General features: G+C 40.6%; 1 protein-coding gene across 2 annotated transcripts in view; it reads right to left on the reverse strand.

Moving 5' to 3' along the window:
* LOC117993987 (microtubule-associated protein futsch-like) overlaps positions 1 to 24,104 on the reverse strand; it is a 28,125-nt gene that overhangs the window by 1,979 nt on the left and 2,042 nt on the right. The window contains exons 5-19 of one of the 2 annotated variants that reach the window (XM_069507076.1): positions 22,952 to 23,056; positions 21,510 to 21,623; positions 20,925 to 21,038; positions 19,669 to 19,779; positions 18,745 to 19,213; positions 18,091 to 18,189; positions 17,130 to 17,232; positions 15,986 to 16,091; positions 10,052 to 11,366; positions 9,438 to 9,497; positions 3,512 to 3,643; positions 2,922 to 3,013; positions 2,004 to 2,096; positions 916 to 975; positions 208 to 376 (exon numbers count right to left, since the gene is read on the reverse strand). In XM_069507076.1, coding sequence (XP_069363177.1) covers positions 208 to 376; positions 916 to 975; positions 2,004 to 2,096; positions 2,922 to 3,013; positions 3,512 to 3,643; positions 9,438 to 9,497; positions 10,052 to 11,366; positions 15,986 to 16,091; positions 17,130 to 17,232; positions 18,091 to 18,189; positions 18,745 to 19,213; positions 19,669 to 19,779; positions 20,925 to 21,038; positions 21,510 to 21,623; positions 22,952 to 23,056 — 3,142 coding nt within the window. Of the gene's footprint in view, positions 1 to 207; positions 377 to 915; positions 976 to 2,003; positions 2,097 to 2,921; positions 3,014 to 3,511; positions 3,644 to 6,422; positions 8,448 to 8,838; positions 9,129 to 9,437; positions 9,498 to 10,051; positions 11,367 to 15,985; positions 16,092 to 17,129; positions 17,233 to 18,090; positions 18,190 to 18,744; positions 19,214 to 19,668; positions 19,780 to 20,924; positions 21,039 to 21,509; positions 21,624 to 22,951; positions 23,057 to 24,104 lie in introns of those variants that run through there. The other variant, XM_069507077.1, reaches the window with a different exon arrangement.

The following is a 24,104-nucleotide window of genomic DNA, read 5'->3' on the forward strand; positions in this document are numbered from 1 at the left end:
AGGGCAAATCAGATTGCCGGTTGTTCTATCAATCGGAAAATGGGCAAATCAGATTGCCGGTTGTTCTATCAATCGGAAAATGGGCAAATCAGATTGCCGGTTGTTCTATCAATCGGACCATGGGCAAATCAGACTGCATATGGTTCTAACAATCGGACCATTCGCGAACAGCTGCAACTCCTCGGGCTCCGGTTTATCGTCACTCACCGCATCGTAGGTTCCTCGCGTTGCACAAGCGGTCGAAGTCCGCGATGCTGGCGACGCGCACGATGTACGCGACTTGTCCGCCCGAGTACTTCGTCCTCATCTCGACGATATTTTGCGTCTTCGCGAACTGCTGCAACTGCTCGGGCTCCGGTCTAGAGCTGAACGTTAACTGTGAAGATCATTTCATCATCATTAATTTTATTTAAATACTTAGTTAAATAATTTTTGTATAGAAGCAGGCGTTACTTTGCGGAAGTCCATGATATACAATGAACCAAAAGCTTAATTTGCTGTAATCCGCTGAAACAGGTCGAATCTGTATGATTTAATCACACTCGACGCTCGTTTCGCCCCGACACCGGGGCATCCTCAGGAGATGTAGACCTTACAACGCACAATAGCAATTGCTTTGCAGGATTAGGATTTGTGTGTTTAAATCATACAGATTCGACCTGTTTCAGCGGATTACAGCAAATTAAGTTTTTGGCTCATTGTAGTTAAATATCTTTTACCGAACAGATCAACAAACAAACAGAAACATAAAAGTGAGTTAAAATTGCATTGTCATCTAGCTCCACGTCATGTAAAAGTTTCAACTCGCAAGCTCATCCGGCAGTTCAAAATCAACTGCAAAATTTGTATCGAACAGCAACAAACAGACTGACAAGAAAGCGAGTTAACAAAAACGTGTTAAAACGAATTATTTACCTTTAAATACAGAGGATTGAAGACGTTCAGGAGCCGTTTTGTCACGTTGAGGCCTAAAACCTGTACAATTAAATTTTATTAATATTATGTTACACTAGCTTATGCCAGCGACTTCGTCCGCGTGGACTACACAAATTTCAAACCCCTATTTCACCCCTTTAGGGGTTGAATTTTCAAAAATCCTTTCTTAGCGGACGCCTACGTCATAATAACTATCTGCATGCCAAATTTCAACCCGATCCGTCCAGTAGTTTGAGCTATGCGTTGATAGATCAGTCAGTCAGTCACCTTTTCCTTTTATATATTTAGAAGACTACAAAACCGGAATCGTGGTGGGTATTACATTAGCCTAGTCAGTCCGGTATTTGACAACTAGTCAAATCAGTTACTTTTTATCAAATGTCAAAATGCGCGCTTACAGTGCGACAAGGCTATCTTGGCACGTGGCGAAATCGGAACTAACGCTACCGTCAAGTGTCCCCTTTGTTCTTGTTTGAATATTCTAAGCCTTTGTTCTCCAACAGCGCCACCTTGTCAATGTCATTCAAGTGCCAAGAGAGCCATGTCGCACTGTAGTATGCGAGCTTCTATGAAATACGGGTATGTGACGACGTTTAATCGATAAATTTAAAATGGTTATCACACATAAAACTAACAAAGGACGTGGATTTTAAGTATTTTGGCAGACCCTCTATTTAATAATCACTGAGAAATAATTTTTTTTTGACATAGGCAAATACCGTATTCTCAGTTTTATGTAGTGTCCGACTGAATATTTATTGAGCTACTTTCGGCTGCAGCTGTTACGGAAAAATCTTCGGCGTCGGCCACTTTCACACAAACCTAAAACCGAAGGTTCGATGATCTCTCCCTTTCTTCCTTATTGTAAACTAAGCCATCGATAAAATATTAGCAGCGATATACAGTGTGTTTTTTTTAACTGGGACAGTATGGCGAAATCCAAAACCATAGGAGATACAGGGAAACTGTCTTTAGAACCTTCAGGTCTTTTTTTGAGAAAATAATTTTGGCAAAACAACTTTTTTATAGTGAAACATTTATATCGCTGATCAGCATGAAGAGCTCACATTGCGTATGTCGTCGCTAGCCTCGTTCCTCAGCTGCTCGGTGACGTATCGCTCGGCGGCCGACGGCGGGTTGTCCGGCAGGGTTTGCCACACCTGAATCATTTGTACATTTTTAGTGTTCCGTATCTCTAGAGAAAAAAAGGAGACCTAAGGGTTGATTTATGCTAGACCAAGCCGGGTCCGAGCCATGCCGCACCAGATTGGGAATTGGTATGAGGTCACATCAGACCGTGCCATGTCCTAATCATCCGAGCGTCATGCGTGTCTCGTCCGTGATAAGTTTCTTCATACAAAATTGGGTTCCGTGGATCGACCGCGCGTTTGAAGTGCCTCGAACGTGGCACGGCTCAGACCCAGCACGGTCTAGCATAAATCAACCCTAATATTATTCTCTCTACTTCTCGTTAACCTGTAGTAGGCGATAGGTCGATATGGTAATCGGGGTAGGGACGCCCTGTACACCCCCCGCGCTAACCCAGTGCAGGTGACGTGCGGGTGTGCGGGGCAACCCCCCGCCTCATACCCCGATTGCCGTCTCGACCTGTCGCGTACTATAGAATCATGAAAGGCAGGTATCACTCACTGTCTTACAGCACAAGTAAATGGGAAAAATCCGAAAACCGTGAATTTGTAGTTTCAACACAAAAACAAGTTGCTTCTATTATACATGCCTCAAACCCGGCTTTACACGCATGTTTAGCCCGACTAGTTTCGAACCCTTCCGGGGTCCTTTTTCACAGGGAGTCAGTTCGCGCACGCGCCGCGGTTGATTGTAATCACTTATTCCATCGATTGACACATGTTTTATCAATGGTCGCCGAAATGAGGTTTTTTCGAAATATCTGACTTGTAGGTGTGCCAGGGCCCAGGCTCCATAAAAAAATGTTGCAGCCCTTTTAGCAGAGGTTTGTGTAGTACCTTGATCATGATGGCCTGCAGTTCCTCCTCGAGGATTTGCGTAGTTCGCTCGTCAAGTTCCATGCGCTCGCCGCTGTCCGTGTCCTCTGGACCTACATGTTATGCTTCACATTAACGTTTCTTCTTCACCGAATCTTGGCCACGGCGGCCGATCTCAACAAAGATTTTTTTAAATATACAGGGTGTAAACCAGTAGCCAACACGAAGACAGACGATAGTACTCTTGGCAAATAGGCATAGGCAAATTTTCGGCATCGGCATACTCACAAAATTTATACTCATAAAAAAAAAAAATTTCACTGTAACACTGAATAACAGTATTCACCTCAGAGTCTTTATATATAAAAGGAAAAGGTGACTGACTGACTGATCTATCAACGCACAGCTCAAAGCACTGAACGGATCGGGCTGAAATTCGGCATGCAAATAGCTATTATGACGTAAGCATCCGCTAAGGATTTTTGAAAATTCAACCCCTAAAGAGGATGAAATAAGGGTTTGAAATTTGTGTAGTCCACGCGGACGAAGTCGCGGCCACTCCGTTCCGGTTTAGTGGACAGGCGTCCTTGAGTTAAATAAAAGAGCATTACCTTTGGCATTCGCTACAATAACAAGTAATTTGCTTCTCTTGCGGCCTAAAGGAGCGCCTTTGGACTCAATCGGTCTTTTCTTAGCAGTCGCCCTCGCCAGTCTGTGCGGCATTGTCCGTCGCTCTGGACCCTCTGCAACAAGGAATTGAGGACCTCAAGACAAATGTATCTGACTAGCTTATGCTCGCGACTTCGTCCGCGTGGACTACACAAATTTCAAATTCCTATTTCACCCTCTTACGGGTTGAATTTTCCAAAATCCTTTCTTAGCGGATGCCTACGTCATAATATCTATCTGCATGCCCAGCCCGATCCGTCTAGTAGTTTGAGCTGTGCGTTGATAGATCAGCACTTCTCATTACTACAACAGTTTCTAGAGGATGGCGAACTGTGTATTTTAAATGTACCTATTATTAAATTTTCCGTGATCAATTTAAAAAAAAAAGTCAGTCAGTCAGTCAGTCACCTTTTCCTTTTATATATTTAGATTATCTGAGCCTGACTATAGTATTGCCAAAAAGACGAGATAAAATACGTACAGTACGCGGCAGAAAATAATATACATCGACTTTTAGAATGAGATTTCGGCTTTGCAGAGCGTTGTCTCTGTCACTCATACCTATGTGACGTTTTGTCGGTCTTAACGACAGAGACAATCTACAAAACCGCTATCTCTTTCTAAAGGTCGATGTACAATATTTTCTGCCGCGTATTGTAAACAAACTGACCGCTATGAAGTAGGCTATCGGGGTATGAGGCGGCGAGGACGCCCCGTACACCCGCACGTCACCCGCGCTCGCCCGCACCGGGTTAGTGCGGGAGCTGTGCGGATGTGCGGGGCATTCCCTCCCCGATTGCCATTTCGACCTGTCGCGTACTATACAATATACTTGCGAAAGCGAGCGATTACTATCTCTGTCTTTATCTCTCGTACGCAATAATGTTGTCCATTTGTTTACATTCTTTGTCTTGTCTCGCTGACCTTACTTTATAAATAAATAAAAAATTGGAGTCAGTCAGCGGGCGATGGACAGAGCTATGCTTGGAGTTCGTCTACGTGATGACGTCTACACAAATGGGCACGATGTGGTGACGATATGAGGAATGTTGAAGACAGGGTGTGGTGGCGATCACTAGAGAAGGCCTATGTTCAATAGTAGACGCCTACAGGTTGACACATGGCCGGCTCATTAGAATGAGAAGGGTATGCTCATCCACCATGCTGACCAAATGCGGATCGGCGAACATTATGAAGAACTCTCAGGAGTGCAGATTTCTTCATGATGTATTCCTTCATCGTTAAAGCAAGTAATATTTAATTGCTTAAAACCCACATAAGTCTGAAAAGTCAATGGTGCGTGCCCAGGATAAAACCCCCGACCCCCGAACAGGCACTTTACAGAGTATAATCTTCTGTTCTTATATTCCCTTAAATATCCCTGTAACAGCACTGCAAGTTGATTTGTGTTAGTGTGAAAGCTGAAAAAAAATGTCAACAAATGATATTATTACGTACCAAATAGTAATGTTTTACACAAACTTCGTGGAAAATTCCTTTAGAGTTATTATAGGTAAAACGAGGTAAGAGCAGAATGATGAAACTGAAAATTAACTAGCATAATTAGATGTACTTTAAGTATACCGTCATGAGGAAGCAAAAAACCTTTAAAATTCGACCGAATATTCATTAATGACAGGAACTCCTGAGGAAAGATTTAGTACAGAAAACTGAAATAACTTCTGAAAAGTAAAAAATTTCAAATCAACGCATAAAATTTTAAACGAGTACAAAAAGATAAAGTACTCTGAAAATCGCTAGAATCTGAAAATATTTGACACTTAAGCTATGAAACGAGTGCGAAGAATTGATAAAAGATTCCGACGAATTGAGAACCTCCTCCTTTTTTGGAGTCGGTTAGAAACAAACTGTTATTAAACGATATTCCAATATAGATATTATATAAAAAACACCTGAAAGTTTGTAGGAAAATCATCCAAATCGGTCCATTGATATTTTGAAATAATCGCGGACATACGTACATAGATACGGGTCCTTTTTTGAACTCCGTTGCAAAATGATGATCTATTTCTAGCCTTTTCTATAAACGCCAATAACTCAGTACACAGCTGCATCCGTTGAACTTACATATATTTAATCAACAGTGACTGGAATTTTTTTTAAAAAATGTGATGACCTTACAAGTCACAGAAAACGTCAATCCAAAATCCATCAGCACCTTGTATGAGTTGTATGTATAAGACTTTTCATAACCGCCTTCCTCATCCACCCGCTCCCCGCCCCCTTATTTAGGTCATCGGTCCAGTTGGGTAAGAAACCACCCCCCTATCTCTATCCACTAGGTAGACGTACGATTTGACTTTTATTGAGTGAAAGATTACGACAAGGGGAGCCAAAAATTCTTGCTGCTTTCTTTTTTTGGCAATTGTAGCATTGCTCTTTCACACCCGCGAGAGTCGCAGATTGCAACATCGTCGCGCGCGGCCGCGGTGGACAGTCGGGAACGAGAGGCAAGACTCTTCGGGCGCGTTACAGAGCTAGATCCCAAGTTTGGATTGTTTTTTTTAAATCTATAATAATATAGACTTGCGCTCACCTCAAAACCGCAACGCAAACCATGTAGTCCATTTCGTGTAAATATACCATCTTGAAAACGGCCACCGCGCCGCGGAGCGCGGTAGCTGGTGAAAACAATCCAAGGCTAGCTAATATCTCGATCTTCAGCAAATCAATAAAGCTAGAGAGATAGACAAGAGTAACAATAAGTACTTACAAGTAACGAAGAGGTTACAGCGGCTCCTAAAAATACATTAATGATCCTTAAAATATATTTCGTGGATCCTCTCGTTTATAGCCTGTGGAAAAACATTCAGCAAGCATTCTTACCTTTAACGTGAAATCCCAACTTCTTTTTCTTGAACCAAATCTTTGTACAGAAACTTTCGAGAGTAGCTCCGAAGAACGGCCTGATCCTGAAACTTTTAGGTAACTCTGGATTCAACTGTAGCTAGCTGAAACAATAAACGATTAAAATATGTTTTGAAATACAATCAAATATCCAAAAACAAAATCCAACACTTATAACTTATCTTTCTCTTCAAGGGCATGTCAGCAAACAAAACGCACGAATTCAGAAACTTTTTCCGAAAACTTTAGCGAAAATTGGCTAGTCGGTTTTTTGGATAAAAAATACTTGTAAATAAATTAGCATTAAAATGTTCTGTAATTTTAACAAAATAATTAGACCTTCAATTATTCAACCCTATTGGTTATAAAAAGTGACGATCGGCCAATCAAACCAAAATTATTTATTTTCATAATTCATATCTTTTAGTAGGTAATTCAAAAATTAATAATTGAAAACCCGCGATAACAGTTTTCTTAAACAATTAGATATTCCTTCTAAACATAGGTGAGGTTTTTAATCAGGAGCGCAAACTCGTATGCTACATCTTTGAAAATAAAAAAGAAATATTTTGTTTTTCAATACATAACGAAAATCTGATGAAAGGTACGGGTGTCATACCCATGCCTGAGTTGTGGATTGTGGAGGATCTGTATTCTGCAGAATATTTAAAGAAATGAGGGAACAAGAATACGAGAAACTTATCCATTTGCGACACAAAGTTTATTAATCCAAAAGAATAGTGCACTGTGCAACTAACAAAAACAAATTATATTTTTAGTGGCTAAAACTTAGACATTTTACTTAAAATTAAAGGATTAGTCAAGACAAATAATATCTTCATCAGAATCAGAAGCGAGATCCATATTCGACACATCATATTTATCGCTTAACTCGGCCTTACATTTAGCGATTTTTTCCTCTAACTTCGCCAGAGGGAGATTCGACACGATCTCAACAATATACTCACGATTCTCGACAACCAAGTCTAATTTATATTTCATTTTGGCGATTGTCTCGATCGATTCTAGGTCCATATCCACGTTTAACATGTAGCTATGTCTACGCGAACGATCATTTTCAATCCTCTGATTCTTCCACAGATTGAAGTTGATCCCTTTAACACCTTGGTTGCTTTGCTTCAAGCGTTCGCAAGCGAACTTAGCCTTCATATCGGCGGGTAGAATTATGGACATGTTAAAATACTTATTTCGGATATCATCCTCTCCTATTATGATTAGGGGTGTGCGATTGATTTTTCCGAGATCCAAATCGCGCAACCACTTCCTCGATTCGGCATTTTCGGGCAATATACAGAAGTATCCGGGTTGACAGAATCCGTATTTCACAAAATCAGTTTTACTCTTCCCGTCCAATTGGTGGTACTTGTACATTTTGTATATGATCGTATCTTTTACCTTTCGTGCCAACGCTAAAGTCAGTGGCTTGTTTCCTTTGAACGCGATTTGGATGATATCCTTGTCATTGCCGTGGATTAAAGGCATCGGAGTCAAACTCGGGCCGGGAACGAACTCTATCGAGCGTTCGCTTAGGCCAGTATCGAAAGCTTCCTTATCTATTGCGACAGCTTTTAAAAAGACGTTTACTTTTTGTAGCTCATAAGTCAGTTGCATCTTGTGTTTTTCGAGAGCGCGCGCCGAAGAAGGTGGCATATCCACGTAAAGGCGCGTACCTTTCTCGTTGAGGACCTTTTTGACGAGCTTCCACTTACCTATGTTGACGCCTTCCAACCGTTTGTTCTGCAACTTCAACTTGGTGAGGGGATCGATGTTCCGATACCTGGAATGGCCGGGCAGCCACACCGCCGCGCGCTCGTACCACAGTTCCTCTGTGGTGTAAACTAACACGTTGAACAGACCAAATTCGCTGAAATCCAAGTTAAGAAGCCAGTCCCGAGATCGCCCATCGCGAGTTATCATTTCGTGTCTGTATGTGCTGTTCTGTTTGGCTAATGTGAACTCTGGCGCCCATCCTTGAGACGTTTGTGTTACCTTTAAAAGAATAGGTTTACTTTTATTGTAAATAAAACAGTAACCCTTGTATTCTGCAAAATCTCAAGATATGTCTAAAACTTGCCATTGCCAAATACCTCAAACATAGCAATCCAAAAAATTCATAACTATATCCTATCCGCGGAAAAATATAGCACATTTTCAAAAAAACATTCGAAATACAATGAGAAAACAATTCGTTTGTGATTGGTTGGTGACTGAAAATGGTTAGCGTCCACTGAGATTATGGCTTCTAACATTTGGATGGGATTACTTAACAGACAGAGCGCTATACTGACTTCTTTTCGCGGATAGGGTATGGTCAATGCTCAACATGCGATGTGATTCGACTAGCCGTTGTACTTTGATGACACTGCGTCAGAAGACATACCTTTATCAGTTGTTTGACCAGGAAATCCTTCAACTGCACCGTCTCAAACTCCTCAATAGGCTGAAAATCGTCCTTACACAGATACAAACTATGTCCGTCTTGTTTGGTTTCCTCCGTCGCTACCTGTTCTACATTCTCATGGTGCGCATGGTACCCCTGTGCGGGTACGAACTGGAACTGCGTGGGCAGAGGGACCATTATTGGGCCACTCATCATCATCCCCGGGGGACCAACTTGGGCCATGTGTATTGGGGTATCGGCCAAGCTTGGCATTACATTCCACTCTGAAACTATTGATAAACCTTTTAGATAGATAAGTTTTTATTACCACAGGATCCAAAGTTATTTTTTCTTCATACAAAAGCTGAAACTATAAAGTATTTTTATTCAAAGAATGTGTAGGATCGCGTTGACCTAGAATCATTCACAAAATAAAAAATGTTACTGGCACTATAGAATATAGTGAGCGATTGTCAACCAATCAGAGGCGAATGCGATCGTGACATTGTAGCTGTCATTCTCCCGCAATCGAGCACCTGAAGATAACATGAAAACTTAAAAAAAAATGATGTCAAAGCAACACATTCAAATTGTCTTACCTGCATTCAAGTTCGGATCATCGGAATGCCTAGAGCTTTTTGCAGGAACATCAGATTCATCTGAAAACACATTTTCAAATTATTAAACAGTTTTCATCTATTGTAAATCTTTTTTTCGTTTCAGTTTAAAACATTGATTTACTTCAAAATTGTTGTTTAGGACGAAACTCTTTTTTGCAAAATTAAAGAAACATTTTAGGTATTTAATAAGCTCTCATATTCATATTGGGTATTTAAGTTATCATTTCAGGGCACCTTAAGTGACAAAAAATACCATAAACACATACACTGACCTCTACTCATACAAGTACGCTGGACCTGCAATTGCCGACCTGTTCTTGAAGCAATTTGATTATCACCATTTTGGCATTGAAAGCATCATGTGACCGTACTCGGAACTAAATTTAAGTGATGAGACATCTATCAAAGTTAGTCAATATGATGACCATTTGACAGTGTCAATTTTGATTCCCACTACGCCCGTGGGACGCTTCGAAAAAATAACTGTCATTTTGTATGGCACACCTTTTCCAGCGTACTTGTATATGTCCATGTCAGTGGGTCATACAAATGTAAAACCGAACAATTCGGATATCCGCGAAACAATATCTTACCTTTAGCGGCTCGTTTCGGACGGCGGTATTTCAAAGGGAAATCGGACATAACGCCATCGAAAATTATCTCTTCATCCTGAACGGTGTGAAGCGAGTTAAACTTTATTACCATTTCTATGAAAGATACATCTTGGTTGCCGAACATTTTCTTCAATATTTTCGCGACAGACGCCTGGAGTTCAGAAATGACGCGCGGCCTTAATTCGTTTGGCAAGTAACTGCCGTGCGACGACATCAGTTTTTCCGCGATCTGTTCGATTGCCGTGGTTCGCTTAGACTTTTCTTGGCTCGGTCCGCCTTTCCTTTCGCTTGACTCGGGGCGGGATCTCTCGTAGTCCTTGCGTTTCCGAGAATATTCCTCGTAGCTGTCTTCCGAATCCATGGAATCTTCATCACGAGGATGAGGATCGTAGCTCGAATCCTTCTTCAATTCACCCTTTCTATACAACTCTGCTTTTTTGGTAAAATCCACAGCTCTCTTGTACACTTCATCGATCTCCTTCTGCAGTTGCTCTTGCTTCTTGAGTATCTCCTTCTTTCGTTCTTCAATATACACTTCTTTTTTACGTGGAATGTCATCTTTCATTTCAAAGTCTGGTTCGTAGCGAGATTCATCTCTGTCTCTTCGACCAGACGTCTCAGGCTCTTCGCGATACCCACGTCGCTCTTCAAAACCTTTTCTTGCAAATTTATCATCTCGAGGGGCACGATCGTCATCGATATAACGGGCGGTCCCTTTAGGACTCATCTGTGGTACTGGTTTCCATTTTCCAGCTGCTTGTCGCCGTCTCATTTCCTCTTCAAAGTTGTCCCGATCCGCATTCCTTTGACGGATGAATTCATCACTGACGAGTTTTTTGTTCTGCGACTGTTTCCAGACGGGCGATGTTTTTTCGAGATCTCTACCGGGGAAGTTTGGTCGACCCTGATGATGGTAGTGTGGGTTTTTGCTATCCTGTCCGGGCCACACTGGAGGCGGAGGAGGCTCGCGCATCTCAGGGCTTCGACGTTTCTCTAAAGCCCAAGAGCGTCGAGGGGAGCGCGGTGACGGCGAGTCGCGTCGCACGCGATTCAATGGCGACCGATCCCGTCTCGGAGACCGAGACAGACGGTTCCCAGAGCGAGATCTCTTCGGCTCTTGCTCGGGAGCCCTCGGTATATCGAACTTTTGAAGTCTAGCCGTATCCCTTCTATCTTCAGGGTCCTTGTGGCCGAATTCCTTCTCTTGCCAACGCTCCTGCCCCCTTACAGGATAAGGAACGTCCTCGCGGACGTTGGGACGATAACCACCTGAGTACTTAGCTTCGTTTGACGCCTGTAAATTGAAATTTAGTATGCAAACACGAAAAAGACAGTTAATGGAAGAAAAATTATGCTGTGACTGTTATTACAACAGGATAGATTGTAACGAATATATAATATTTAGCATTTAAGTCTAAAACTTATACTTATTACTTCCTTTAAATAAATAATCATTCTTATATAATTGATATTCGCAAAACCCGTTCTAGTAGAATTTTAATCTTCGTTTAGTTTCGCAGTTCGCTTAATTCCGATTATCCTCTTTTCTTTATTTCCTTCTTTGCTATTTTAATTTGTATAATAACATTTTCATTATGGTCTTTCTTGATTATAAAGGCCATTCCATTTCATCGTGTTCTGATTGCGTTATTTATTGAAAATAATCATTGTTAATTTAGAATACACTTTCAGGATAAATCCGTTTAAATTAAATGGTAAAATAATAATTTAAAGTGTCTTAATTTATATTTTGTTCAAAATATTTATTTGCATCATATTGTAATGCAAGAAAGACCACATATTCGTCCTAGTTTTTCTTGATATTTTATTAGATTCTGTCTAATTAAAAAAACTCCTGGTTCGTCAGGCTTCTGATGTTTAAACTATGGTCAAAACCATAATATTCCGCTCGCAATCAAACAACTTTGACAGTTTTGTTGTACCAAAAGACGGACAAAGTCTATTGTGTATTACCGAATGTAAGAACATTTTCATGACAGTCATTCAAGTTCAAAACTTCATTTTGATGGCAATCCTTTGGAAATCAGCCTTTTTTTATTGTGAGATAAGCTAGCGCTTGACGACAATCATGCCTAAAGAACATGGCAATGATGAGATCTAGGTTGGAGCGCGCTTGCCTTGAAGGTATTCAAGTTATATTTGACAGGAAACACCGTCTCCTTTACCATTTTGGAAGAAGATTGATTTGCTGGAGACGCTTCTGCTGTCGTCAAGTTATTAGAAATTTTTATACGATGCTTCTTCTAAAAGTAAAAAAATGTTAAGCTAAATATCGCTGAAACTCGAAAAATAAGCTTTTCCTTTGCTATTATGCAATGTTCAGTTAAATATCGCTGGATCTTGTAAAATAAGCTTTTCCTTTGCTATTATGCAATGTTCAGTTAAATATTGCAGGATCTTGTAAAACAAGCTTGTTTTTTGCTTTCATGCTTGTCTGATCCAATACAAGAATGAAGTACAAATGATATCTTCTTAAGTTTCTTCAGTAAATACTAGTAAACCATTTGAATTTCAGTACTCTCATCGTCAACATCAGCCATGTATATCAAGTTCAAGTCATGTATGTCCTCCGAAAATCAGCTTAATTTTAATAGTTTATGATATAATTTTTAAATTACATTGGTTTGATTTCTCCGTTATGATTATTGAATTTATCAAATTGGCTTTCTGTAATATGATTGTTCGTATCTATTAGCTTGTACAGATAATTTAATATCTAAAAGTAAATATTTGCGAAGTCTTCTTCTTTTGTTTCAGTTTTCTTCACCTTCTTTTGTTACCTCATCGATGCTGTACTCCATATCCCAGTTGCAATCTTTGCGAAATAATCATTTTTTTTCTTTTGTTCTTCAAAGCTCCTCTACAATATCCCAGTTGCAATCCTTGTGATGTCATCTTCTTTTAATAGTCTTATTCATCTCTTTTTGTTCCTTCATCGCTACTGTACCCTATACAATATCTCAATTGCAATTTGGTCAAGTCATTTTCTTTTATTAAAGTCTTGTTCATCTCCTTTTCTTCCATCATCACTCCGTACCCTGTACATTATCTTAGTTACAATTTTGGTCAAGTCTTCTTGATCTCCTTTTGTTCCCTCATCGTTCATATCATCATCTCTATAATATACCAGTTGCAACCTTTGTGAAGTCATCTTCTTTTACTAAAGTATTCATCTTCTTTTGTTCCATCATCGCTCCTGTACTGAACAAACCCTCAGTTGCAGTTTTTGCCGTCATTTTCTGTTATTAAAGGCTTCTTCATCTTCTTTTGTTCCCTCATCGCTCATATCACCTCTATAATATACCTACTATTTGCAATCTTTGTGAAGTAATATTCTTTCGATGCTTTTCTTCACCTACGTTATTACCTTACCTTACCAATAGCTCATGTTTCTTCTTTTATTAAAATTTCTTTCACCCATGTTTGTTCCTTAATCGCCCCTGTACTTTACAACATCCCAATTGCAATACTCATCAAGTTTATTCAAGTCTTCTTCACCTTGTTGCTCGAAAAGCCTTTCTATTTTGTCTGCTATCTGTACTTTGAAGACAGCAGATAATTAATTCAATCTTTACCACTTGACTCGTTCGTGCTATACGTGTTTCATGTATATCATGAACTGGGAATGTCTTGGTAAGCAACTTTTAAAGAACATACGTATTTTAATTTTATTGCAATGACATGACTCCATACATTATTTTTCCTTCGAGAGTAACTTGTTCATTCCGTTTGCCGTGGACACTCTGGATTTATGCAGTCTTAGTTTAATCCTTTCACTACGGTTTTCCCATTTCTGCCTCTTCTGGTGACAGAGAGTTTGGCTCATTTGTTGTGCAAAGAATGAGCCTGGCTGCTCAGCGCACAATACAGCCAGTAATATAATTCTTGGCACCATGCAGGCTTGACTTGTACAGATGGCTATAATTTTAATTGCAAAAAAAAAATGTTAGACATTAGATCTTTTAGAATATGCCCGTTATCGTTTTATTTGGATACCCGTGTTCGAAACTTCCAATAATGCTGATAAGGGCAAGGCAATCTTTTATTTCCTTCTTTCACATTGGTATAGTATTTTGCTTTCTTTGTTTACCCAAATGTTAGATACGGTAGATCTTTTAGAATATGCACGTTATCGTTTTATTTGGATACCCGTGTTCGAAACTTCCAATAAAGCCGAAAAGGGCAAGGCAATATTTTATTTCCTTCTTTCACATTGGTATTGTATTTTGCTTTCTCTGTTTAGCTAAATGTGATATTAGATACTCAGATCTTTAAGAATATGCCCATTATTATCGATTGGTTTGGATACCCGTGTTTGAGACTTCCAATAAAGTCGATAAGGGCAAGGCAATATTTTATTTCCTTCTTTCACATTGGTATAGTATTTTGCTTTCTCTGTTTAGCTAAATGTGATATAAGATACTCAGATCTTTTAGAATATGCCCATTATTATCGATTGGTTTGGATACCCGTGTTCAAAACTTCCAATAATACTGATAAGACAATATGTCCTTCTTTTGCATCTGTCTTGTAATTTGCTTTTCTATTTATCTGAACGTGGACATCAGAAACGCCACACTTGTAGAATGTACTCATGTGTTTAAATTTAAAAGCTTTAAATAACATCTTCAGGAATTGTCTGAATCGGATATCTAATCACTGAATAAATCACTAATAAATATAGTAGCTTAATGTTATTTGAAGTCTTGTTGTCGTTGTATCGTTTTGTTGCTATCCGAGGTTTTTTGGTCCTTCGAGCCAGATACATAAATTAAGTACTCCATCTATTTTGCCTGAGGTTTTATTCAGTGTAGCTCTTATATTCTTCCCATTATTATGTATTATAACGGAAGATACGGTTAAACTGTCCATTACTTATAGATTTTTGTAAACAAAGCACATATTGTCAAGTTGGTTTTTACTTGGTTCAAACTTCTAAACCATATTTACGGTAGTTCTTCTATTAAACCACATTTCTTACCAGCTTTACAAATCTGTTATTACCTTCTCTCAAAAATTTGTCTTAAGTAAAAACGGTTTGACACTTCAAAACCCTGGATCTACAAAACTGGTAGTTTTAACAGCTGCCTATCCTGTCTCTATGAGACATCTATATGTTCTCAGACAAAAAAATATTAAGCGCAATCCTCTATAGTAAAATATTAGCATTTTTAGGCTATACAGGGTGTAATTAGAAAGCTAGCGAAAATCTAACACTATTGTTATACTACCTACTAAATACAATACAATACCAATAACTATTTGCCATATACTTTTAGCTTTAGTGATTCAGTATTTTTCAAACCTGCAATGTATAGCATGCAAAAATCGGGGTCATTGCCCCGCCTACGATGCGGCATTGACGCCGCGGCACGTAACTACGCAACGCTCGTTGACTTCTAGCGTCAGATGTTTTCTTTACAATATATTCTGAACTTTTTAAAAATACAGGGTTTTAACTAAAATCTATTCGCGTTTTTTTTTTTTGGTATCCAGCAATCATCAGTATTTTTTTATTCAGATACAAGTTTGCCCTTGACTGCAATTTCACCTGGTCGTAAGTGATGATGCAGTCTAAGATGGAAGCGGGCTAACCTGGAAGGGGTATGGCAGTTTTTATTAGACCCAAACCCCTTTGGTTTCTACACGACATCGTACCGGAACGCTAAACCGCTTGGCGACACGGCTTTGCCGGTAGGGTGGTCACTAGCCACGGCCGAAGCCTCCCATCAGACCTAAAAATATCCCCTGTCTTCATTTTTGCTAGCATTCTAATTACATTCTGTATGAATTAATGAGTTTTTATTTGCTTGATGGAAATTTTTCTATGGAACAGAGCTTAACGTTTGTGTTGTTATAGCAAAGCCTCGTTCCGTCATGGTTACCACTTACTTGCGTCGGTGGCTCGTACGCGGGACGAACGGTCTTGATACTTGGGCGACTGTCTTGATACTCCATTGGCATTGGTTTGTCGCCGTGATGACGCGTTGGTGAGTACCTGGAATTAGTTATTTTTGAGTATCAATGCAATCTACATTAATATTATGAAGAGGTTGAGTTCGTAAGTTTGACTGTAATGGGTAATCTCCAGATATAATGATCCAATTGGGTATTTGCCTATCTCAAAAATAAATTATTTCTCAGTAATTATTAAATTAGGAGGAAGGCGGAGGATCGTGTGTGGTGGCGTGCTCTTGGGAAGGCCTATGTCCAGCAGTGGACGCAAACAGGCTGATTGATTGATTGAATTATTAAATAGAGGGTCTTCCAAAATACGTAAAATCCACGTCTTTTGTTAGTTTTAAGTGTAATAACCATTTGAAATTATCGATTAAACTAAAAAAGCACGTCAAATGATTGTTACGTCACATGCCAGTATTTCATAGAATCTCGTAAACTAAGCGCGCGTTTTGACGTTTGATAAAAAGTTACTGATCGTATTCTAAAAATTCTTTCCCTAATAGACAGCTAAATTATTCCTGAGTGTTTGAATTTGTTAGAACCCCAGCTTTAATCTTTTAGACTGGCAAAGTTAGAGTAGTTTGGACATCGACAGGTGTGATCCATCGCAAACCACTCACGACGTGACTCTCATCTATAGAGCGCACTTTGACTTTGCTCAGACTTAAGAAACTTTTAAAACGAGACAGCGTTATAACGCTGGCATAAATCTGTCTCGTTTTAACTGAAACTTAAGGCTGAGCTAAGTCAAAGTGCGCTTTATAGATCTCAGCCTCAGAGATATGCAGTTTCAAACTCCACCAGTCCCCCATTTTTACCCGACTACGGCAACACCAAAAGGAAGGGTTATAATTTTAGCAGTCTATGTATGTATGTTTGTTTGTATCAGATTCTGTGACTTCAGCCGTAGCGCCTAAATTACTGGGCCGGTTTTGATGAATGAGGTGTCAATTGATTCATTGTTATAGTCCGGGTGACATAGGCTACATTTTATGCGACAAAAATCGACTTGACGGATGTTACCCTAAAAAAGTGAGGGTCTCCAAAAATTGTTTTGCAATTTTTTTTACTTTACCTCATAGCCTGCCTCCTCGGCGACTCGCGTCTCGCGGGAGGCGGCATGCCCCGCTGGTCCTCGCGCTCTCTGCCGGGGGACGGGTGAGGCATACGTCTGTCCGCTGACGAACAAAATACCAATATTTAAACAAGTTCATTTTTCATAAATCTACTGAGAAGGATGTAACCCCCGACCTCTGCAATAGCGTCTTGGACTGTAGTAATAAAATGATGTGATTTTTTGTATAGTGGTAGTTTAAAAAAAATCTTTATTTCAGCCAAATAATAATTATACAATTTTACGCTTGACATCCAGAAACTCTCTTGAGTTTATATGGATATTGCACATTCCTCTTACAATACTAAACTAAACTAGATAATAACTATGTACAAATCAAAACTGATGAAATCGATGCGATCATAATAATATTGGTAGGTAAAATGTAGGTATTAGCGAAATGTTACTGAATGCTCGCGATTTACGTCTCATGACGTCTTAGTTTATGGGGCTCTTGATGAATGACGTCTTAGTTTATGGAGCTAGAATTCATTATAAAAGAGGATAATTTAAAAAAATCATGATTTTGAATTATTTTTTACATAACATACTTCCCCTCGGCGAAGCTTCATAGTCTATCCGAAACAATGAACTGCTACAGTTAGGAGGTAACTGCGAGTGCGAGCGTTACTTTCATCCAAAAAAACAAAGCTACTTTAGCGTTTAAGCTATTGTCAGTGATATAAAAGGAAATGCTGACTGACTGCTCAAACTACTGGACAGATCGGGCTCAAATTTGGCATACAGATAGCTACGTAGACATCTGCTTAAACAGGATTTTTTTAAGGGGTAAAACAGGGGTTGAAATTCGTGTAGTCAACGCAACGAAGTCGCGGGCATAAGCTAGTATTTTATAATCACTTAGATCACTTTCAATTCAGTCTATAGAAGTTTCACTTCATAAAATTATCATATTTTTTACCTGGCGAATGAGTGGGCGGCGAAATCCTTCCGCGTACGTATTCCTCTTTCCTTGGCGGAGAAATTCGCCTGCGAGACGGCGAGGGAGCCCTTTGTGTCACTAGACAAAAGAAAGCATAAAAATAATCCATATTCATACTCCATGCTGCAGAGAATAAGGAAGTCCACTGAGGTACTCAAATGTGTGCGAGAAAGCGCGATTTTTTTAGGGTTCCGTACCTCAAAAGGAAAAACGGAACCCTTACAGGATCACTTTGTTGTCTGTCTGTCGGTCTGTCAAGAAACCTACCTACCTGCTTCCCGTTGACCTAGAATCATGAAATTTGGCAGGTAGGTAGGTCTTATAGCAGTCATTCGGAGAAAAATCTGAAAACTGTGAATTTGTGGTTACATCACACAAAAAAAATTAAATTGTGGTCATGAACTAATAATTAGTATTTTCATTTTTTGAAATAAGTATCATATGAAAGGTCTTCACCTGTACATTCTAAAACAGATTTTTACTTATTTTTATGCATCATAATTTTTGAATTATCGTGCAAAATGTCGAAAAAATACGATTGTAGTACGGAACCCTCAGTGCGCAAGCCTGACTCGCACTTGGCCGGTTTTTCTGGAGATACAGACACCTAAAACGAAAAAAATGCAGCAATACCTTGAATATGACGACCAGATGGGGAAATTCTCCTCTCAGTCGCAAGTATACGTCCGGGCGAAGCCCTGCGGCCGGGCGAAACCCTACGGTTTTCTGGATAAACTGGCCTTCCTTGCGGCGAAACTCTACGTCCAGGCGATCTTCTATCCATGTAAACTTGTCTTTCTGGTGAAATTCTTCGTCCCGGTGAAACTCTTCTACCTGGTGAAACTCTTCTCCCTGGTGAAATTCGCCCAGGATGCGGAATCTGTACGCCAGGAGGTGGTGGCCTTTCTGGTGACATGTCCCTTCGGTACCCCCTTTCTTGCCTTCTCGGGGAGAATTCGCGGGGTTTATCATAGCCTTTGAATGGGTCGGGCTTTGAGAGGTCTTCTATTGGCTTTGTTGGTGCGATTGGTGCATACTTTCTATCTTCATAGGGTTTCTTTTCATAAGGTGGTATTAGCTTTTCAAATGGTTTTGGTTGGTGCTGTGGACAAAAGTATTAAGATGCGGGTGCAACAGTCATCATCATCATCAACCTATCGCCAGCACACTACTGAACACGGGTCTCCTCTCAGAATGAGAAGGATCTTCTGCCACGCTGGTCCAGTGCGGATTGGCAGACTTTACACACCTTTTAAGAACAAAACTCTCTCTGGTGAACTCAGGAATGCAGGTTTCCTCACGATGTTTTCCTTCACTATTAAAGCAAGTGTGTGTCTGTCTGTCTGTATGGCTAGCTTTTCACGGCTCATCCGTTAAATCGATTTTGACGAAATTTGATACTGAAATAGCTTGAGAATCCGGGGAAAGATATATGCTACTTTTTATCCTGGAAAATCAAAATGTTCCCACGGGATTTTTAGCCTAAATCCACGCGGACGTCATCAAGTATGATACAATTACAAAGTTTAGTGGTGCTGAAATACTAAACATGTTTACCTGCGAGGCCCAGACCGATGGCTGAGCGGGTTGCTGGTAGGGCGCCGCGGCCGGCCCGTGGCCAAGGCTGTACTGCGTCGGCCCTTGGAAGTTGTCCTTCATTATTGTGATCTGTAACGGAAGAAACAAATACATATAGTCCGCAAAGGGTTGAGATGGCATTCGGGGTATGAGGCGGGGGGGTGCCCCGCACAGCCGCACTCGCCCGCACCGGGTTAGCGTGAAGGCTGAGCGGGTGTGCGGGGCGTTACCTCTCCCATTGCCATTTCAACTCATCGCGTAGTCGACGCATTTTAAACTGAGTCGTCGAGTTATGTCTGTTTCGCTTGCACTTACAGGTCGTAGGTAAGTGCGAGCGAAACAGACAGATAACTCGACGACTCAGTTTAAAATGCGTCGACTATATACCAATATTATTAATGCGAACGTGCGAAGCTATGATAGCCTAGTGGTTAGGACTTCCGTCTCCTAATCGGAGGTCGGGGGTTCAATCCCGGGCACGCACCTCTAACTTTTCGGAGTTATGTGCGTTTTAAGTAATTAAATATCACTTGCACAGTGAAGGAAAGAAAACCTGCATGCCTGAAGAGTGCTCCATTCAGCTCGATCCGTCTAGTAGTTTGAGCTGTGTGTTAATAGATCAGTCAGTCAGTAAGTCACCTTTTTCTTCTAAAGTTCTTGCAATTCACGAAGGCTAGTGAACTTTAGTTGTGGTAAAGTCGTTAACATGGTCATTGTGTAAGTGTGCGTACATGTCGGACCAATCAGTCGCGAGCAAGCGCTCGCAAACGCACACATTTAGTGTATCTTACGTATACCGATACGACTTAAACGCAAGCATAAGTCAGTGGCCTTCGAGGAATGCAAGAACTATATATATTAGCGTTTAAACTACCGTGAGTGATTTCCATTCTAAATAAAATCTGTCCCGGCTGTCGTGTCGTCGTAGTCGTCGGACAGGACACCATTAGCTCCGCGTGCCTGGATTTCGGTGACGGTTCCAGTGATGAAGATCAGCAAGAACTGTCGGGAGACGATCGGCAGCTGCAGCCACCCTCACAACGGGCTCTACGGGCAGCGGCACGCGCGGCCCGCAGTCGAAACCGCGGCGCGTGCGCGAACGGACTTCCTTGAAAAAGGACCCCGGATGGGTTCGAAACTAGTCGGGCTAACGTCGACTAAACACGTGAGTAAAGCCGGGACAGATATTATTTAGAACTATATATATTAGGATAATAATGATATGTGGCACCTACCGGTTTGTTGGGCATGTCATAGTCCTGCTGTGGCGGGTAGCGGCCACCTTGTGTGGGCCTGGAGCCCACTTCTGGACCTTCGCGCACTGCACTTGACGGTATGTTCCGCGGGGCCTAAACGGATATTACAAGCGCGTTTTATACACCACGAGCCAAAGAAAAATCAAAGAGTTCCCACGGGATTTTTAAAACCTAAGTCCAAGCTAGTTACCATATACTTCACAATTATTGTGATACTAGATGATGCCCGCGACTTCGTCCGCGTGGATTTAGGTTTTAAAAAAATCCCGTGGGAATTCTTTGATTTTCCAGGATACAAAGTAGCCTATATCACTCTCCAGGTCTTTATTTATACCCATGCAAAAAATCACATCGATCCGTTGCTCTGCTGCGACATGATTAAAGGACAAACCAACAAACAAACACACTGATAATAAGGGTACTTACTTATAATAAGGGTACTGACTGCTGAGAAGTGATAATGGTAAAGAAAAATTTCGCGAGGAACTTTGATTTGCTACATAACTGCTATATTATGTTAAATTGCACCAAACAAATGATATAGGCCTGAATATGAGTACGTACCGGTTTGTTGGGCATGTTATAGTCCTGCTGTGGCGGGTAGCGGCCACCTTGCGTGGGCCTGGAGCCCACTTCTGGACCTTCGCGCACTGCACTTGAAGGTAGATTCCGCGGGGTCTAAAGGGGTATCAATCAAATCAAATTTTATTTATTTAAATCTTATGATTTCCAATTTGTATAATAACAATTTACCACTATCACTACATAAACGTAAATGGAATTGGGACTTTTTCATATCCGCACTCGTCACAGTCACATAATACGAATGATATGTCTTATCATCTCTGAGGTCAGCTTGTTTAAAAAAAAAACTTCATTGCCCACGATTTAATCGGCTTTTCATTATGACGATCATACAGCTGAACTGCTCTTAGATTTTTCAACTGTTGGACACACAAATATCCCAAGTCCTTATTAATCAAGGATTGTGTAACATTTCTCAATACCAACGTGGGGTCATTGTCATGTTGCAAATAAAAAAATACCATCCATGGCAACAAACTAGGGAACAACATTATAACCAGCACGCACACTCACGGCTGCAGAAAAATGCATATTACACTCGCAAAACTCCCTTATATATATTCCCACACACACATGTAGACATAACACGTGGAGGTGCACCGCACGTGGCTAAAACACGTGTAAGACACCAACATGCTCAGTAGTGACGCGGCGCGGCGCTGCCCACGCAAGCGCATCGCTGCGTGACGTCAGTGGTCTGGAATACAAGAACCGCCTTACAGATTTACAACCCGACGCCTGCGTGACGTCAGAATGCCACCAGACCATCTGACCCCCCACACCATACAAACACACACCAGAGGAGAGCTCACGCCACTAATGGACAATATCACGAAATCGTCCCATTTCACACATTCCACAACCTAAATTCAACTCTAACAACACACACACACACAAAGCTCATTTTACCCTGCACAGGATGTGGCCTGGAATCCCCGTATTATAGCTACTCATGTAGGACAATATTGGCACCGATTCCGTTGTCTTTCTCTAAACTAAATTCTATTATTCTCTATCTCTATCTATTATTAATTATTATAGTGGTTTTGTAAATTAATTGATTGTGTAACAAGTGATTAATAAACAAATTCTTATTCTAATTTAGAGTATCTGCATCCTTTTCTTTTTAACAATGCTAAAAAGGGACAGAATATGAACTTTACATTTAAAGACTCTAAATTTTAGTGCACGCTACATATTTAAACAGTAGGTTCGCGACTGTGCGCTAAAATCACGGGTTTTACCATCTAAAATTTAATTTAAAACTGTCAAATTGCGTCTGTCCTTTTCATATCACATTAGTAAGAAGAGGATGCGAACACTCGAAAAATTTGGTTGTGTTCAGAATCAGTACCAATGTGCAACCAGTAGACCATGCCTACTAGACTAGATCGTTGAGGCAGTTGAATACAAGTACGTACCGGTTTGTCAGCCATGTCATAGCTCTGCTGTGGAGGGTAGCGGCCATCTTGTGTTGGTCTAGAGGTCGGTTCGGGCAATGCACTTGACTGCATATTCCTTTGAGGCTGCAGAAACAAAACGTACAAACATTTCAACTTATATCGTCATCATATCATACATAAGCTGTGATAGCCTAGTGGTTAGGACGGCCTTCTAATCGGAGCTCGGGGGTTCGCACCTCTAACTTTTCGGAGTTATGTGCTTTTTAATTAATTAAATATCATTTGCTTTAACGGTGAAGGAAAACATCGTAAGGAAACCTGCATGCCTGAGAGTTCTCCATAATGTTCTCAAAGGTGTGTGAAGTCTACCAATCCGCACTTGGCCAGCGTCGTAGACTATGGCCAAAAACCCTTCTCACTCTGAGAGGAGACCCACGCTCTGTAGTGAGCCGGTGACGGGTTGATCATGATGATGATGATATCGTATCAACCCATCGTAGTTATAGCGTTTAGTCACAACCGCGGACTCCCTTGAAAAAGGACCCCGGATGGGTTCGAAACTAGTCGGGTTAACGTCGACTAAACACGTGAGTAAAGCCGGGACAGACATTATATATAACCCATCGTAGGCCTACTACTGAGTACTGTAAGTCGACTCTGGAAACCCTTCATCAATTCTTATTACAATCGCAATCGAGTATTTAACTACATCAAAAATAAATTATTTCTCAGTGATTATGAAATAGAGGGTCTTCCAAAATACGTAAAATCCACGTCCTTTGTTAGTTTTAAGTGTAATAACCATTTTAAATTATCGATTTAACTAAAAAAGTACGTCATTATGACGTAACGTCACATTCCAGTATATCATAGAATATCGCATCCATAAACGTGACACTGGCGAAACACTCTGTGCCCAGCTGGCACACCTAAAAGCCAATAATTGGGAATTGAATTGAGAATATCGCATACTAAGTGGATTTAAATTTAAATTTAAAAAGTTACTGATTTGACTAGTTGTCAAATACCGTATTGTTGTGATTGCCTGAATTTATGGTATTCTTGTTGCAACAATGCATTGTAGCCATAGAACACCACCTATAGACACCTAATAGCTGGACGCCCCCGATCGCCAAGCTTAGGCAGTTGATTAGCATAAGTCGGCCCACGC

This window comes from Maniola hyperantus, chromosome 25 (assembly GCF_902806685.2).
Source record: "Maniola hyperantus chromosome 25, iAphHyp1.2, whole genome shotgun sequence".
Lineage (NCBI taxonomy): Eukaryota > Metazoa > Arthropoda > Insecta > Lepidoptera > Nymphalidae > Maniola > Maniola hyperantus.